The sequence below is a fragment of the Papio anubis genome, chromosome 13 (assembly GCF_008728515.1).
Source record: "Papio anubis isolate 15944 chromosome 13, Panubis1.0, whole genome shotgun sequence".
NCBI classification, from domain to species: domain Eukaryota; kingdom Metazoa; phylum Chordata; class Mammalia; order Primates; family Cercopithecidae; genus Papio; species Papio anubis.
This window is the reverse complement of record NC_044988.1, coordinates 93900711-93913972: the sequence shown is the minus strand read 5'-3', so window position 1 is coordinate 93913972 and position 13262 is coordinate 93900711. Positions and strand designations below refer to the sequence as shown.

At 47.6% G+C, this 13262-nt stretch overlaps 1 protein-coding gene and 1 long non-coding RNA gene across 4 annotated transcripts in view; one reads left to right on the top strand and one right to left on the bottom strand.

The window, feature by feature from the left end:
- The window catches only part of NR6A1 (nuclear receptor subfamily 6 group A member 1), a 259222-nt gene extending 249909 nt beyond the window's left edge, over nucleotides 1-9313 (top strand). For all 3 annotated transcript variants that reach the window (XM_031654501.1, XM_031654502.1, XM_009188122.4), the window contains 2 exons: nucleotides 1207-1359; nucleotides 3747-9313. In XM_031654501.1, the coding sequence (XP_031510361.1) occupies nucleotides 1207-1359; nucleotides 3747-3835 (242 nt within the window). In that variant the 3' untranslated portion in view covers nucleotides 3836-9313. The remainder of the gene's footprint in view (nucleotides 1-1206; nucleotides 1360-3746) is intronic.
- A 1177-nt stretch (nucleotides 9314-10490) lies between these two features.
- LOC108582322 lies at nucleotides 10491-13145 on the bottom strand. Its single transcript, XR_001895614.3, has 3 exons — nucleotides 12128-13145; nucleotides 11689-12020; nucleotides 10491-10874 (listed from the first exon to the last, which is right to left on the bottom strand). It is a non-coding gene; the product is annotated as an uncharacterized LOC108582322 (long non-coding RNA).
- Between the last annotated feature and the right edge of the window lie 117 nt (nucleotides 13146-13262).

Here is a 13262-nt window from a genome sequence, read left to right as displayed (position 1 = left end):
GCATTGCAAATGCCCTCGTCCTGTGTCCTGTTTCCAGTCCAGAGCTCCTCTTCTCTTGGCCTACTCTCACCCTACATTGGCCAAACCTCTTTGTACTTCTACACCATTCATGCATTTATCTGGTGTTCTGCATGTCTCCCTTAGGCCAAGCCCTGTGCTGAGCATTAAAGACATTGAAAAAACTTAGTCTCCAGGTCTCTGGCCTCAAGAAGTATACATTCTGATGGCACTTGTCATATTACTTGTGCCTCAGATGGGGAGAGAACAGTAGCAACTTCTTGAAGGAGGAGAAATCTGAGCTGAGCCTCAGAGGGTGGGTAAGATTTATATATAGACATATGTAGCTCTCTATATGGGTGGGTAAGATTTATATATATACACATATATAGCTCCCTCTCTCTATATATATAGAGAGAGAAATCTATGTAGAAAAAATGGAGGGGCCAGGCACAGTGGCTCAGGCCTGTAATCCCAACACTTGGAGAGGCCAAGGTAGGAGGATCACTTGAGCCCAGGAGTTTGAGACCAATCCAAGCAACATAGTAAGACCCCATCTCTACAGAGAATTTAAAAAATTAGTTGAGCATGGTGGCACACACCTGTAGTCCTAGCTTCTCAGGAGGCTGAGGTGGAATCATCTATTGAGCCAGGAAGTCGAGGCTACAGTGAGCTGTTGATCGTACCACTGCACTCCAGCCTAGGTGACAGAGTGAGACACTATCTAAAAAAAAATGGAGGGACAGCCCAGGAGGAAGATTAAGAACAGAAGCGCATAGGAGGTGGGGTGTGTGTGTGTGTGTGTGTGTGTGTGTTACAAACCTGAATGTGTAGGTATCAGCAGGGTTTCTGATTGGTTGCAGCAAAGGGCAAATTTAAAGATACTGTAAAGGATTAATTTGGAAAGGTAGGTTATTCAGTCATTTGTTTAGTATTTTCTCGTATTCTCTGGTTGTTTTGGGAGTTTGGTATGAAGTTGAGAGAAGCCCTAGCCCTCGAGGGGCTCTGTCTGCTTACTGTCCTCTGTATTTTTTTCGTCTCTCTCTTATTTCTCTTCCCTTACGCAGAGCTTAGTTCCTCCCTATCAGAGAAGATCCGCTCTTGTGAGTGTTTAGTAACTTAGTTGAAAGATGCACATATTTAAGGAGCTGGTGTTTCTTCCACATTAGAATGCCCGTGCCATTCCCTGTATGTTTTTTTTTCCCACAGATATCAGGGGTCTGACCAGTGCCTCACAGCTGGAACAGCTGAACAAACGATACTGGTACATTTGCCAGGATTTTACTGAATATAAATACACACATCAGCCAAACCGCTTTCCTGATCTCATGATGTGCTTACCTGAGATTCGATATATTGCAGGTAACATTCTGGGTCTTGGGCTTCCAACCCTTCCTTGCTTCTCTTAGCTTGTGAAGGGAATGAGGCAAGCAGTGTTTTCAGGGTGCCCATTCCAGCCCATCACCAGCTGCATGAAAGAGTTCTCACTGTTGCCCTCAAAAAAGGTCTGTTATAATGAGAAGCTTGCATTCTCCCTAGAGAAGAGAAGTTAATTTCCTGAGCTCTTACGATGTGCAGGATACTTTGTGGCCTTATATCATTTAATCTCACACCAGTCTCTGCTGGTGGTTGGTGATATTATAGCCATTCTATGGATAAGGAAACAGAGGCTCAGAGTATCTCAAATTAACTTAATGTCTTGAATTGTGTACTTTAAATGAATTTTATGATACACGAATTATATCTCAGTTTTTAAGATTACCTTCATTTCACAGAATTGCCCATGAGCTTTGAGGGATCATTTATTTAAAGTGGTATCTTTAGCTCGGCACAGTGGCTCATGCCTGTAATCCCAGCTACTCAGGAGGCTGGGGAAAGAGGATCAGTTGAGGCTAGGAGTAAAGACCAGCCTGGGCAACATAGTGAGGCCTCATCTCTTAAAAAATTAAGATAAAATAAGAATAGGAAAAATAAAGTTTAAAATCCTGTATTTGCAGAGGAATTTTATGTATTGGGGGGTGTGTGTATGTATGTATGTTTTTATGTGGTCTTGACCCCTTCTGAGCTTCCTGACATTTAAATAGGTCTATTTCAATATAGAATCCTGGCTTTTCTGGTTGTTGCTTTGCTTCATGTAGTAAATATTCTTGTTCTGGCTGTCCAGCACATACTGAGGGGCAGCTCAGAAATGTGACCTATAGACCAGGATTCTTCCTATAAAATTCAGCAATACAGTTTTTTAATTCAACACAAAAATTCTAGAGAAAGCAATACAATTTTAAAAGAAAAATATTTCAATCTGACAAGGGAATTTTTTTTTCTACTTCTTGGGCCACAAAGCAGTCTAGCAAATGTGATCTGGGCCTAAACTATTGGAATTTTGGCAATATTTTGACAGTTTGTCTCAGTATTTTCTAAGCTAGAGTTTACTACATGAGCTATTAAGCAGGGACTCTGTGAAGTAAAAGGAAGTCAACAATTACACACCACTGTCCTCCATAGAACTGAGTCCTCAGCCTTGGCGACACTTCTAGTCACCTGGAAAACTTAAAAAAAAAAAAAAATCAATGTTTGAGTTGCACCTGGAGATTTTGGTTTAATTGGAATGGGGTGGAGTCTGGAGATCAATCAGTGTTTTCAAACAGTTTCCCAGGTCACTCAGAGGTACGGTTTGGGAGAAGAAACACAGCCTTAAGTATTTACAAATTATATTAGCACACTGAATGCTCTGAGAAGCCCTTCAATCAAGAAATCTGTAAAGCTCTTTTAACCCTGAGTTTCTCAAATGTATTTGGCCTTTTACCCCCACTCTTTTTTCCCCTAGTACTTTTATTAACCTATTAAACCATTCCGAAGTGTAATATTTTATAGAATATTACTTAGAAAATCTACCGGGGCTTGAGGGGGTGAAGAAAACAGGACAGAATTTTCTCAGACTACCTCTCAGTTTCAGATTCCTTGTCTATAAAATGAGGGTAAAAAGCAGTACACAGAAATAGTGTGAGAATTCAATGAGTTAATGCATTTATTTATTTATTTTTTTTTTTTTTGAGATGGTGTCTCGAGACGGAGTCTCGCCCTGTCTCCCAGGCTGGAGTGCAGTGGCACAATCTCGGCTCACTGCAAGCTCCGCCTCCCGGGTTCACGCCATTCTCCTGCCTCAGCCTCCCGAGTAGCTGGGACTACAGGCGCCCACCACTGCGCCCGGCTAATTTTTTTTTCCTATTTTTAGTAGAGACGGGGTTTCACCATGGTCTCGATCTCCTGACCTTGTGATCCGCCCGCCTCGGCCTCCCAAAGTGCTGGGATTACAGGCGTGAGCCACCGCGTCCGGCCTAGTTTTTTGTATTTTTTAGTAGAGACGGGGTTTCACCATGTTTGCCAGGATGGTCTCGATCTCCTGACCTCGTGATCCGCCCGTCTCGGCCTCCCAAAGTGCTGGGATTACAGGCTTGAGCCACCGCGCCCGGCCTGAGTTAATGCATTTAACCACCTAGAACAGAGTAAGTATTCCCTGAGCAGTAGAATGATGATGAGTTGGCACCATTACTAGGCTCCCTAGGGCACCCAAAGGGGTCTGGATGTTAGGATGTTAACACAGTGTGTCTGACCTTTGTGATACTCCTGGCACTTCTCTTGCTCCAGTCACTCAGCAAGGTGATACTCTCCCTCCAGCAGTCCAAGGAGGCTGACTTGCCTGTCCACTAGAGTGACCACTGCTAACTCTTCTTCTCCCCCTTTGTTCCCAGGAAAGATGGTGAATGTGCCCCTGGAGCAGCTGCCCCTCCTCTTTAAGGTGGTGCTGCATTCCTGCAAGACAAGTGTGGGCAAGGAATGACCTGTTCCCAGCGCCCTCCTCAGGCCAACCACAGCGCCTTGGGTGGGCAGGACAGGCTCTGGAGGAAAAAGCCGGAGAGACCAAGATGGAGTCTGTGGAGCAGCATTTCCCATTGCCTCCATAGCAAGAAGAGTTTTTGTTTGTTTGTCTGTTTTTTTAACCTCATTTTTCTATATATTTATTTCACGACAGAGTTGAATGTATGGCCTTCAACATGATGCACATGCTTTTGTGTGAATGCAGCCAATGCATTTTCTTACAGTTTACAGAATGTGAAGATGTTTAATGTTACAGTGTTGTCATTGTTTAGAAATAGTTCTTTTGTATTTTGAGGGAGAGGGTGGGATGGGGCTAAGATGACTATTTCCATAATGTTGACAAAGATTGACTACCTCAATGGAAATGGGGGGTGTGGCCATCCCTACTTTTTCCACATTTTCTCAGCAGACTCACACATTTGTCTGTCAGAGAGCAAATTGCCTTTTTTAGCCACAGAATTGCCAGATAAAAGGGCACACTGTAAAGGGGCAAAGTGTTATTAGGAGATTTACTAAGCAAGGTTGGTGAGACGGCAACAGGGCAGGAAATGAAGATTGAGCCATGTCCTTTCCTTGGAAAGCATGCAAATTAAGAGAGTAGGGCACAGTGACCATATTTAAGGCAGGTATCCTTCCACCTAACAAGTCCTAAGGGCAGAAAAATTTCTGTTCTCACACATTGCTGCCCTGCTTACCCCTGCACCACCATCACCGTCTACCACTGTGAACTTTCCATCTAGGCAAAGTCCTGGCAATCAGTTGATCCACAGGACTCGCCTCCCAGGTCCCTTGGGGCCCCCAGCTACCTAGTTTCCTTACCTGGATCTCCTGAGGCCCACCTTCCTCCTTCCCGCTCCCTTACACATTTGACTTCCTATTGGCCCTTTGAAAAACCAGCTGAGCAGAATGCCATATTCTGAAGCCTGGTGCCCACTACTGATTTATTCTCCTTTCACCTTATTTCCTTCAAAGGGTAGTAGGGCAAGGCCAGACTGCAAAAAGAATAGACACTCCCCTTTTGAAATCTCCTGTTCCTCTCCCCTCCCCTTCCTACCATACCCTCAGGTCTAAATCCAAAAACTTCAGGCTTTTTTAAAAATACAGTGAGAAGGACCATTCATTCACCTGTCTGCTGACCAGAAATGTTGCCCCTAAGTTCTTCTCCAAGTTCTCCTTTTCTCTCCAGAGTGAGACCAGTTTTCCTCAGGGACCCAGAACATAAAGCCCAAGGCCCAGAGTGGCCCAGCTGCCTCTTAGTTCAGCAGTGGACTGGCCAGCCAAGGCCTGGAGGGCTGGAGCCAGAAGCACCTGGAAGGGAAGGGGGGCTTTAAACTACCTCAGGTTCCTAATGGCCCGGCTGCTACCTCTGCAGACATGGCCTGGACTCCTTGATCTCTCACTACCTGCCCCACCTCATCCCAGGACGTGTTCCTTACCCTCTTGACTTTGGCCAGCGCCACACCAGGTCTGTCTTGGAACTCTTTCAGGTGCTTTTCCCCTTTTCGCCTTAATGTAGCAGTTGTCCTGCCTACACCCAGGTACCTTCCACAGCCAGTGTGGCAAGCTGACCACTTAGTTGGCTGCATGCCTGGGTAGGTTGGAGGGGCCCACGGCACCTCCTTCTGCCTATTTAGTCAAAGGCTGTTTGCTCTCTCCCCAACTCAACCTAGTGAAGCTACCCAGGAGGCCACCACGTCGTGTGCATACTGGGTAGTCCATGCCTGATTGTAATTGTTTCTTTCTGGTGAAATGTTACGGGTACCCACAGAGTGATGATTGTGGCCCTTGATGGATCTGAAACTCAGAGCGTGACTCCTCAATGCCGTTTGCCCAGTTGCTCTGAGAAAGAAGAGACATGTTCCTCAGGAAAAGCTCCAGCTAGCATGGTTTTCACGTCAATGGGAAGATTCTTGTGTGTTCGTGTGTATCTGTTTATTTCTAAGTTCATGATACTTGTTCCCCTGAATTTTTTTATCTAACCAACTAGATCACATTCTTTGGCCACAGGTCAGACTCTGAGCTGCTTTCCTCCAGATCAGGAAGGAGACACATATCACAGACCCTTTCTCTAAGACAGCTCCTGTGTACAGCATCATTCTTTGCTGAGGCCTCCATCTGTCCAATTATTATTTTTGAAATTGCTTTTCAAATTTAACATTTTACCCGTTGTGTTGGTGTCAAAAGAAATTGCTCTCTGATGAGGCAAGAACATGTCTCTCCAACAACGTAGTATTGAACAGAGCAAGTTGTTAATTTGTGGAGTAGGGGAAACGTTCTGCAAGTTGCCATTGTACAAATCCAGTTTTACAAATGTTTGCAGCAGATTCCACAGAACAAAGAGCCCATTCATTGCCGAGAGCCCTGCAGAATCTCTGAGCCAAGTGGCCGTGTGTTCCGAGCTGGAGCTTGACCTGTGGACCATCTTTAATGTCTTCTGCACCAGTCCTTTTATGACGTGGGCTTTTTTAAAACAGGGTAAAGTGAATGTGTTGCATTGCAAACTCAGGTATTATGAGGAGAAGGTAGGAGTGTAGCTAGCAGCGTGGAGACATTAGGTCATCCACTAGATGTATTTGTGAATTTGGTTTGAAGGACACAGAGAAAGGTTGGAGGGGGAGGTTTGGTATGTTTATTTTTTGCTTTCTTCCCATAATGTTTGGTTAACAGGTAGCCTTTTTGCTAGTGGAAGGAGAGAAAACTTGTACATGTTTTCTCTAATTTCTCTCTCTGCCCTCTCTCTGATCCCCAGCGAGCAAAAGCACTCACTTGGAGTGAGAATTTTGTTTTGTTTTGTTTTGTTTTGTTTTTTTTGAGACAGAGTCTCGCTCTGTCGCCCAGGCTGGAGTGCATGGCGTGATCTTGGCTCACTGCAAGCTCCGCCTCCCGGGTTCACGCCATTCTCCTGCCTCAGCCTCCCGAGTTGCTGGGACTACAGGCACCCGCCACCACGCCTGGCTAATTTTTTTTTGTATTTTTAGTAGAGACAGGGTTTCACCATGTTAACCAGGATGGTCTCGATCTCCTGAACTCGTGGTCCACCCGCCTCGGCCTCCCAAAGTCCTGGGATTACAGGCGTGAGCCACCGCGCCCGGCCGAGTGAGAATTTTTATGCCATAAAAATACGACTCTGAAAGCTACGTGGAAAAGGAGAATCTCACCTCCTTACACTACGTTGAAACATGCAAGCCTTTTCCTCCCTGTCCTTTTTGATGTTTTCTTGTCCCAAGACAAAAGTTTGGCATCTTGGAACTTATTCATGCTCTCTGGCCGCCTTTGTAGACTTTTGGAGTCCCTTGCAAGGTTTGGTGGTCTTGCCCTTAATCTGGAGAAATTCCCCAGAATCTGTCTCAAAGGGCTCAACCTGGCTCAGAGGACACCCAGCCCCTATGCCCCACTCACAAAAGAGAGGTGGGCAAACCCCCAGGGATAGGAGGAAGTAGGCAGGATCCTCCCTATCCTGTTCCCCAGAACCAGAGCAAGGAACGAGGAATCCTAAGGGTTTCTGTGGCGTCACTGAATGTCACCCAGTCCACATCAGCCTGCCTGTCACCTGCCACCCTTTTTCAGGGAGGTGAGTACCTGCCGTGGTCAACCGTCACCAGATCCTTAAAATCCTGGGCTCAGTCTGAGCTAGCTGTGTTGCTCTGTTAACCATTTCCTACATTTGTTTGTTCATTCTGGATTTCCTGGGGGAATGGGACTGATGGAGACAGACAAACCCACTGTGGGCAGCGTCTAAGGCATGTCCAAGGTTGGTCGAATTAAGGGAACCCTATCCTCTCAGCAGGACAGAAAGCTGAGCTGTGGTTCCAGGCCCTCCTCTCTGGGCCCCTGGTATATATCTTTTTTCCTTGTTGCTTTTGAAATTTTTGCAATTGTTTTAAGAATCCAGTCTTTCAGACCAGCCCTTTTATTAAGCTTTGAATTTTTTAATTGATTTTTTTAAGTAAAAAACAAAAAAACAAAAAATTTAACCAAAAAAAAAAAAAAAAAGCTACTCTTACTCCCCTGCCTCCCCCTACCCCAGCCCATGAGAGTTCCCTTGCACTCCCCTCTGCCTTTGCAGTTGATCATCCTCCCTTTCTGCTTGGCTTGAAGCATCTATGTCCAGTGTCTGTGAAATCATGTTTTATCTGTGTGTCAGGATGAGAAACGGCAGTCATTCCACCACGTGTTGGAAACTAGTTAGCCTGGAGACAAGGGTTTCTGGGGCCACAGCTCAGGGATGTGTATTTAATTACAGGATCCCCAGAAACTCCTCTCTAGGCTGCCACAGCAACATTTTTTCTGGGCTTGGGAGCCATACCTGAACTGTTTCCTCCAAGGCGGGAGCTCCAGAGAGCCTGCCAAGTCTGGAGCAAGCTGGGGCTTCCGCTTTGGCCAGACCTGGGCCACCATGAGATTGAAGCCTTCTAGCTGTCCTACGACATGAGCCACGGTGGCCCTGCCTCTTCCCACTCATAGAAGCCTGGTCCCTCTGTCTAGCCCAGTCCCCATCTAGCATCCATCTCCTGGGCCTGAAGCCCTAAATGGGCCACAGCCTGCATAGGAATCAACTGTAGGCTCAAAGGGAGGCGGTGAGTAAGGTCAGAGCCTGCTCCAAGCCCAAGAACAAAAGTTGTGTTACTGGTGGAGGCTGGTCCCCAGATCTAGCCCTGCTGTCTTTGCCCTTTGATGACCATTGTTTTCTTTCTCTAAAATGTCTTGTAATAGATGATAATGTTGTTGACTCAAATTTCCATGAAAAAGAAAAAAAAAACTACCTCTTAAGCGACATCCTGGTCGATTCCTCTCTGAGCAATCCTGTGGGAAAAGAATACTGTAGCTCCTGCTCTGTTTACTTGTTTCTGTCGGGAAAGAAGCCCCGCCTGCCCTGGGCTGTTGGTGTTTTTGTCTGTGTTGCCATCCCAGGTCTGCCATAGGGGCTGGTGGCTGCATTGTAATGTCTGGTCTATGTCTGGGGATTCCTTCCCACCTACCCAGCCAGGGACTGGTCACCCCCGTGAAGAGGCCTCCATTTCCTTCCTGTGCTCCAGGGCATAGGGAGCACCACTCCCATAGACACTACCTTTAGGGGCTCTGGTGGCACACACATCTACGAGCCTACCCCCGGGTTACCTGCCCTAGGTCCACCTCCACCCACAGTCCTGTGTGTAGGAATCGAGGAAACGGGATGTCCCTGAGCCCTTGTCCCCAAAGGGCCGGCCAAGGGCTGCCTGCCAGCCTGACTCCATCAACCCTGCATGACCAAATGATAGCTGGTGGGCTCTGCAGGCTACCCAGGCCCTCTGCTACCTCCCACCCTGCCAGCTGGCAAGGGATGGGCCCTGTTCTGTGAATTGACTACCTGTGGAAATGTGACCAATTAGTGTGAAATGCATGTTTAGCAAGTGTTAGGTACTGTATTTGAACCAATAAATGTGAATCCTTCTGCACATGGCATCTGTCTTATGAAGCTTGTCTGGGGTTCTGGGGAGGGATGATGGCGTGTCCTGAGGTGCCGGCTTGTGCCTTCAGACCTGTGGCTCTTGCTCATAGCTGACACCCACCTCAATTACTGTTGCTGAGGCTCTGGCAGGGGGCGGTGTCTCAGAACTGCCTGAATCAATGAACCAGCACTGACTGAAGTGCCCACCTTGTGTCCCAGGCACCATATTGAACTTCAAGGATTATTACTTCTATTTTGTAAGTGAAGAAACTACAGTTGAGGGAGGTGAAAAGACTCTCCCGGGGTGAGTGGCACAACCAGAGAAGTGAGCCTAGTGGAAAGGCAGATACAGACCGCAGTGCAGGGGGGATGAGGTTGTCATTAGGAATGTATGTGGGGTTGTAAGGGCCTGGAGAAGGAGTGGCTTGTTCTATGCAGGATAGTCAGGAAGAGCTTCACAGATGAGTGTTGTTGAAGGTGGCCCTTGAAGAAAGTCACGAGGCAAAGGGATCCACAGGTAGGCCAGGTGGAGGGATCCATGTCCAAAGGGCTGGCTGTATCAGAAAGACGGGAGTGTTCCAGTATAACAAGGGACTGCCATGACTGGAATGGTGGCAGGTGGGAGGGATTAGCAAGAGTTGAGGCTGGAGAAGCAATTGGGAGCCTTGGATGCCACATTCAGGAGTGTGGGGAAAGAAGGCCGTCAGCTGAGTCTTGGGCAAGAGGGCAGCATCATAGTGCATGAGAGGCCAATGGATGGTCTAGGATGCACTGTGCTCTAACAAAGTGATACTGTCTTTCCAGAAAATAGGTGAGATCTATTAATAGCTTTTCTAGAGCTAAAAAATGGAGGCTCTAAGAGATCAAGGGATGTGGCCAAAATCACACAGGAGTGTTAAGTTCGTACTTGAACCCAGATCTACCCAACTGTCTGTAGGCCTGCTCATATGATCAGAGAAGTGGCAGAGTTTGGGTTGAGGGTGTATGAAGACAGATGGGAGAGATGAAGGCTTCTCAGGCTGGGAAGATAAAGGCTGAGGAGGGTTTGATCAAAGTCTATTAATCCTCTTGTGTGAAATGAGGGAAGCCCAGCTGCCTTCCCATTCCTCAGCCTCCAGCACAAGAAACCAGAGAGCCCTTGAGTTTTGAAAGAGATGGGTTTAGAACAAAGGAAATGCTGCAGAACGAATTAATAGACTGTCTTCCTTGCCCCACAAGAGGGAACAGATACACAGAGGTGCCGGGAGGAGAAGGGACGCATTGGCCCACCGCCTCGAGAGTCCAGGCACTGTGATTGGTGCTTCGCGCGTGTCACCTCAGTAATCTTCCTGACGGCCTTGCAAGGGGTAGGTGTCAGCCCCGTTTTTCTAATAAGCAAATTGAGGCTCAAGGAAGTTAAGCCTTTTGCTTCAGATGACACGTGAGTCAGTGGCAGAATTGGCTTTTGAATCCAGGTCTATCTGATACTAAAGTTGCAACAGGCTTCCTCCCTGCTCAGTCTTAGCAATTCAGTAGTGCTGAATGTGGGTGTCCAGAGTTTGTAGCAAAGCTCAGTAATGGCCTTTGGGTGAACCTTTTCCATACAAAAATAAATAAAAATGAAAAACATTAATAAAAGATTAATTCTGTAAGAGGTGGATGAACAGACCCAACCAAAGTGAGCTGAAAAGCAGTGCTGTCCAAACATGTAGAATACTGCAGGTGCTACCGTTCGTATGGCTTCTCAGAACACAACCCCCCCCCCTTCACCCCGAGATGGTTCCATGGAAAAAGCCAGAATTCTGTTGCCAAAAATATGGGAAGTGCTGCACTTGCTCTATCGTCCTCATTGATTCTCAGCCCTTATTGGCATACTAAAGGCTCTGAGAAGTCCCACCTGAAGAAAACTAACGTTTAACCCAGGTTCTACCAAAAGCATTTGAGCATTGGACTTTTTTGCCTCCTGTTAAAATTCTGCTGGGATAATATTCCATGGAATAAAAGGACACTGCTCTAAATACATAAATTGCTGCTTATGTGACACTGAGTTTTTAGTTTCCTGGGTGCCAGCCAATAATACAGAGCAATAATAAAGTAACATCTAGAAAACAAAGCAAAGCTCTGTGCTAAATATTTTGTGTGCATTAGAGTACTACTGATTCCCCAGGGCAACCCAGTGAGATTAATGCTATAATGATCCCATATTACAGATAAGAAAACTGAGGCCCAGAAAGAGTAAGTCATTTGCTTGAGGTTACATAACTGGCGAGATGTCAGGAATGAATATAAACCAAATGTCAGGAATAAATATAAACTGGCATCATTGAGCGCGTACTATTTGATAGAATCTGTGCTGCGATTCTTATCCTTGTGCAAACCCTCAGAGGTACGTAAAACCATCTACATACCTGAAGAAACAGGGAAATCTGGCTACTCCAAATTAAGTCAGAGTCTGAAGACAGACGCCCCTGGAAATGATGGCAAGGGAGAGTCCTGGGATGAGGTTGGGTCTGACTACACAGAGCTCTTTCCAGGGGTCATTTCCTTCATGCGGTCTATGAGACAGCAGGCACATCAACCAGAGATCTCACCAGCTAGTCACTGTTGGAGCTGAGACCTGAATCCAGGGCTTCTGACTCAGGAACCCATGCTTTTCCTGCAACTCCTCGTTCCAGTTCTTGCCCTTCCTGGTTGTATGTGACCTTGACCCAGACAGATGCTTCTCCGATCCTCAATTTCCCTGTCAGACAAATGGGGGTGATGGTACCTGTGTTCTGGAGGACAGGGGCAGGGTTAAGGAAGAGTGAGTGTGTCTGGCTTAATGTTGGGTCTCAGTGAAGTCAATACCTGAAAGGAGGCTGGGTACGGGGAGCTGTCGCCCCTACACCCCAACAGCAGAAACTCAGCAGAGCCAGGAGCCTTGGCCTGGCTGCCCATCAGGGTTTTAGGTCCACAGTGGTAATCAGTCTCTGAGATCCTATGGCAAAAGTGCCCAACTGCCAGACCCGGGGCTCTTGGAGTCTTGTTCCCTTGGCAACAAGTCTCACCATGGAGACCACAGCCCCATCTTGCCCTCCCTGCATGCTGCCTCTCCACAAACCTTCCTTGTTCAACACCCAGTCCTGGGAGCAGTGTAGGTACTGAGGAGTGCTTCCAGGAGGCACTTCCTCAGATGAGGAGTTGGAGGCAAAAGGATCTCCCATTTTTTGAGTGTCCACTTTATGTGTGGCAAGGTCGAAAGGAATCTGCTACATACGTCATCTCGTTCAGGTTAAAAGCCAGGCGCTCACCCTGTTTTCCGTAAGTGGAAACTGAGGCTCAGGGAGGCAAAATGGACCAGCCCAAAGTCTCACAGCTAGTCAGTGTTCGAGCTGAGACCTGAATCCAGGGCTTCTGACTCAGGAACCCATGCTTTTTCTGCAACTCCCCATTCCCACCCATATTCCCACGAAGCCTCCAGCCACAATCTGAGGAGGGTTGGCTACCTGGGCCTCTGCGGGCAGCACGAGCAGCCAGCCAGCAGCGCTCTGAGGTCTGGGCTGGGCCCAGCAGCATTACAGGAGGAACTGCACTATTTTAAGCCAGGGCCGGAGGGCCCCATGTGGGCACAGGGAGGGTGGCCTCGGGCCCTTGGCCAGCTTCCCGGAAGTCCCCATGGCCTCCCTCCTCTCCCGCTAGCAGGTTTCTGAGGCAGTGACTTCCCTACAAACAGGAAGGAGGCTCTCAGGCTGGGAGACCTCCAGCCCCAGCTTCCTCCCCGTTGCTACCACCCCCAGGCTTCTCCACTAAATGGCGGAGCCCTCCAGCGCCAAGCCCTATCAGTGTCCATCATCCAGGCTGACTCCTAGCCGTGGGTGGGAGGGGGCCTGAATTTGGGCTCCTTGGGCTGCCCCAGCTCACCCACTACAGTTCCAAGGTCCCTACTTTCTGAGCCCCTTTGTCCCTCACCCGAGCCCAAGTTCTCACAGACATTCCCACCCGG